This window comes from Elephantulus edwardii, unplaced genomic scaffold, assembly GCF_000299155.1.
Source record: "Elephantulus edwardii isolate Elephantulus edwardi_28Jun2011 unplaced genomic scaffold, EleEdw1.0 scaffold00165, whole genome shotgun sequence".
Classification (NCBI taxonomy): domain Eukaryota; kingdom Metazoa; phylum Chordata; class Mammalia; order Macroscelidea; family Macroscelididae; genus Elephantulus; species Elephantulus edwardii.
This window is the reverse complement of record NW_006399915.1, coordinates 7,512,816-7,518,079: the sequence shown is the minus strand read 5'-3', so window position 1 is coordinate 7,518,079 and position 5,264 is coordinate 7,512,816. Positions and strand designations below refer to the sequence as shown.

The window sequence follows — 5,264 nt, the reverse complement described above, 5'->3', positions numbered from 1 at the left end:
TCTCCTTCCAATCATGATGCCACACTTCTCCTCAAAGATTCTGCCTTCTTGGATAATTTGCTCAGAATACAGATTGAATAAGTATATGGAGAGATTAAACCCATAAATATTACTATTCTCAATCATATGGCAAAAGTCAAAGTCTCTTTGAACCCTTGACACCACAAACATAATATATTTAACTTAAAACATGTTGTACAATAATTTATGATTGTTTTCTTATTTTGTCTAGTTTATAGATATCAATGTTCTTGATCTAGTTTTTAAAAGAATCTTTAAGAAATAACCCCCCATACAGTAGTGTTATTCTAATAAGGTAATAAAGGAGAAAATGGGTTGATCTTCTAAAGGCCTTTAACACATTATATACACTTTATGGATGTTTAACTTGTCACCAAGTCTAATATCCCTGGAATACAACATTGTTACTATAATAACATCCTGACAGAACTTTAGGTTGTTGTTGTTGTTGTTAAGTGCCGTCAAGTCATAGGCGGCTCATAGCGACCCTATGAACAAAAGTCCTTGACAAGATCTTTAGGTATTGTGGATAAATTTAGCTCATGGGGTATATATTTATCTATATGAATATCTCTCCTTCTCCTTCTATGTGTCTAGAAAACTCTTCACTGACTGTGCTGGTGGATACAAAAGTTGTGCTTTACTGTCCTGTTGTTCCACTGGAAAAAGCGGTTGTAATAACATGGAAAATATTGTTGAGAGACAACATTAATTGCACCAAAGCCCATTTCAAAGAGATAAATAAGAACACGGACAACTGTACTGATAAACGAATAACCTGGCTCTCTACACTTGAGCAGAAGCCTGCCCTTCAGATTGATCCAGTGGCCATCATTCATGATGGAAATTACAGCTGTGAAATTGCAATACCTGATGGAAATTTCCAGCATGACTATGACCTCCAAGTGTTAGGTAATGAACATCATATACTGTGGCATCTTTGAAAATCAGTTTTGGGGCTGAATCAAATGTCTCTCTAAATTCAATATCGTTTGTGCTAAGACTGAAGCATTTGGTTTTTCTCTTACATCTCTACAGTACCCCCCAAGGAAAGCATATATCTAATAGCAAATAGAACTGTGCTGTGCAAGGCTGTTGGAGGGAAGCCGGCTGCACAGATCTCCTGGAGCCCAGAGGGGAACTGTTCCACTGAGCAAAAAGACCACGGTGATGGTGTAGTGTCTGTGCAGAGTGAGTGCCACTGGGTGGAGGACAATGTGACCACTGTGACCTGTTCTGTCTCCCACTTGACTGGAAACAAGAGTCTGTCCCTAGGACTACCTCTAGGTAAGTGATTCTTGTTTGTGTTAGTTTTTTTTTTTATTCTTTAAGAGGAGTTTTGTGAAGAAGGACAACAGAAAGTGCATAAAAATTTCACTAGTTTTCATTCAAGACTGATTTCCTCACTCTTCAGTTTATCTTCTTCCCCTCCCTAAGTAAAGAAATACATCTAAAAGAATATCATAAATGAGTGTTATAAAACTTGTATTTTAGAGTGTAGTTTAATTTAAATTTAATGTTTATCTCTTTTCTAGCAATAAATTAGTTTGTGTCATGTAATTTTAAAAAATACATGCGACTTCAACAGAAAGATAAAAGTATAATTTTGTGTGAGGAGATTTATTACTTTACTAGAAGGATTATTGTTGCTAGTTACTGTTGAGTCAAGTACAATGACCCATAGTGATCCTATGAATAATAGATCTGAATCCTGTTCCATCCTATGCCATCTTCAGTAGAAGGATTAAGTCACCCATAAAACATTTTCACAAGCTTTTATTTTTATAGGAGTATTTTCCCCTCCAGGTTCTTCATAGTAAACTCACTTAAATATCTTACATTACCATCAATGCTTAGGTTATCCCTGTTGAGTCTACTCTTAGCTCCCATCCACTCTTATTTCCTATTTAAAAGTTTGTTGTCATTGTTGAGTGCTGTCGAGTCAAGCATGACTTGTAGCAACCCTATGAACAGAAGGCCTGAAGTCTTCTATAACTATCGTCACTTCTCCAGATTCATAGTTTCCAGAGGCATGTAGTTTAGGAAGTGGATGCCATTTCTGCTTCCAAACCTGTCTTAAACTGGGAACTGTACCAAACTCTGTCCCCATGGGCACCCATTATGGCATTTGACCCACAATGGCACAAGGTTCAGCATAACAGCAACCCCAGATTGCCTCAATGCAGCAAATTGACAGAGGAGTGGTAAACAATTTAGAAGAATGTTCCTCCAAAATGAAATAATGCTAGGCCCTCAGGCCCAACTGACCATTAAATACAATCTCTCTCTCTCTTTCTATCTATCTATCTATCTATCTATCTATCTATCTATCTATCTATATCCACACACATACATATGCTACAATACAAGTAAATCTCCCGCCTTTTTTAAAATAAAATTTTTTATTTTAATTGTGATTTTAACAAAAGTTTACGGAAAAGTTAGATTTTCATTCATTCATTGCTGCACATTTTACCCCCTTTCTCCCTTCACCCTCCCCAAGGTGACTTTTTTAAAATATTGATTTAAAAAATTTTAATACGTTGTTTTCGGGAACAGATTCTTCCAGTTCCCCTCACCCCCCACCCATCAAATTGTAGAACTCCATGATTAATGCCCCCCTCCCCTGCACATCCTCAGCCCTCTGCTTCCACCCTCCCCCACCCTCTAAAATGTAAATATTTTAAAGTGTTGAATTAGGTAATAAACTGTTTTGGCTGTTTTGTTGTTGTTGTTTTAAAAGTGTCTTTATTTTACTCTTTTTTTTTATGTTTGTTGTTGTTTTTGGTATGTGCCAAAAAGTCACCTGTGACTCATAGAGATCCTAGGTAAAATAGCTCTGAACTCTGCTCTATGCTGAATCTCACTGTCTCTGGCACTCATACACCCATTATCCCACTTACTCTATCAATTCATCTTATCTGGGGTCTTCCGCTCCTCCTGCTGCCCCTCCACCCTTCCAAGCATGATGTCCTTCTCCAGGGCCTGGTCTCTTATGGCTATGTGGATCGGAGCAAACTGAAATTGTTAACAACCTCAATCTCTTCTTCCATCTATCATGGTGCTGAAAATTAGCCTAGTAGTAAACTCTTATTATACTCCTCATATAAATATATGTCCATATATCTGGTAGCCTAGTGGTAAGAAGCTGTACTGCAGTTCAAAGACACACAGAATCCACCAGGTGTTTCCACAAGAGAAAGATAAGCAATCACCTCCCATAAGATTAACCGCCTCTGAAAACCTGCTGGAAGGTCAGTTATGGGTTAGTTCTGTCTTGACAGTACACAACAACAACAATTGTTAATGAAAAGAACTCCAGTGATGCAGCGGTTAAGACCTAAACTGCTAACCAAAAGATTGGTGGCTCAAACCCATTTCATGCTCTGCAGGAGAAAATACATTGGATGTGTTTTCATAAAGGTTTACAAGACTGGGAACCTTATGGGGCAGTTCTGTTATGAGCTATCAATTTTCTATGAGTGGGAATCACTGATTGAACTTAGCAACACAATAATTACAATATTTACTTAGAAGAATAATTATGTCCTTGTCATACATTAAATCAAATCATTTAAAATTATAAGATGTGATTAAAATACAGACTCTTGAAATCAGAAGAGACTCTCACTAGGTCTCCCTTATTATTGTAAAAGAAAGATCTAATTTTCCTTCTCTCCTTAAGGAATCCAACCCTCATAAATTTTTCTCTTTAAAAATCTTGATGTAAAATAATGTCTTTCTGTCAGCTGTGGAGTTTGAATTTATAAAATGATTTTATTGTAGTAATTCTTAGAACTACTAAAACACATTGAAAATAAGATCACAAAAATTAATTGCATGCACTGCAAAACATATTTGAACCATATGTTTTTGTTTCTGTAGTTACAGGTAACATATCATCAAAACCCATGGTTATTTTATATACCTCTCTTCCTATTCTAATTATCTTGATCATTGTGATATCTACTTGTTTCTGGAAAACCACTTGTGGCAGGTATTGACTGGTAATTTTTTTCTTTTTCCCTTAATTTTATTGACACTAGAAAAGAATTAGAAATATGAATTACTGGGTACAATTAATATTTTAACTAACCTCTTTACTGTGAAGTCTGAACTGACTGATAGCTAACCCTCCAGCAACTTTTCAGAGGATATAGATTGTGTGAGAGGCAGATTACCCATCTTCTTCCTTCAGGGAAGCTGTTGGATTCAAACTGCCTGCTTTAAATTAGCAGCACAACTTCATATCCACTATATCACCAGACTCCCTAAGATGTGAACAGTCCTCCCATAATCAATAAAAGACCCTGACACTATTAGAGTTGAATACTTCTAATTAAGAGAGATCTTCTAAGTTAAAGAAACAAATAATATAACTGTTGGCAGGGCTTAGAGATTATCTGCTAATTTTCTATGTAGGAAGATAGTTTTAGTAAACTTCTCACGTACTGAAAAGGTGTTCCTACATTTGTTATATCAAGCTTTTGCTACATTTAATTATTTTTTAAAATAAGGGATAATATTTATTGGAGTATATAAATATAACTGTAAGCAGTGTTCTTCCCTTACTTCTAGTAAATTATTTTGGATTTATTATGACTTCGACCAAAATGTACTAGAGATACTAATAGTGTAATATTTTTTCCATTTTCAATCTAAATATTGAAGCTTTGTACATTTAAATAAGAGGGGTTTTTGTTGTTGTTTTCCAGAAAATATAAAATGAAAAAAACAGAAACTGTTCAAGTTTTTGAAGAGGTAAGATAAAAAAGAATATTTGATGGATTTTTAAGTCACAGACTAGAAATCCAGCTATACATTTCTGATTTGCATCACTATTTGTGTTTTATTGGTAACAGGTCCATTACTTTTTAGTTGCTTCCAAATACTATTGCTCCACTGTAAACTTTGAATGCTTGTTTTATTAATTTCATTGTGCAAAACATAATTTTTGTCTAGCTTGAGCTATAATCTTTGTAAAAATGGAATCAATACTTTCCTTCTGAAAAGTGATTTTGAATTCTTGATTTCTCTTTTTTAGTGGTGTCATCACTATTTCATAATTACTCAAGCATATGACTTATTCTACTCTTTATTTTTTTTTTTTAGTTTTTTTGGGTCTGTTTGCTGTTTATTTTTTTTAAATTTTATTTTACTGGTTTTAATGAACATTTACAGAGATTTTGGATTTCCGTTCATTAACTGTTGTACTTTTTTCTCTGCCTGACACGCCCCCCCCC

At 35.0% G+C, this 5,264-nt stretch overlaps 1 protein-coding gene across 1 annotated transcript in view; it reads left to right on the top strand.

Moving 5' to 3' along the window:
• Positions 1–563: 563 nt before the first annotated feature.
• The window catches only part of LOC102870315 (cell surface glycoprotein CD200 receptor 1-like), a 10,516-nt gene continuing 5,815 nt past the window's right edge, over positions 564–5,264 (top strand). Inside the window, exons 1-3 of the mRNA XM_006895363.1 lie at positions 564–933; positions 1,060–1,308; positions 1,354–1,382. Coding sequence (XP_006895425.1) covers positions 564–933; positions 1,060–1,308; positions 1,354–1,382 — 648 coding nt within the window. The remainder of the gene's footprint in view (positions 934–1,059; positions 1,309–1,353; positions 1,383–5,264) is intronic.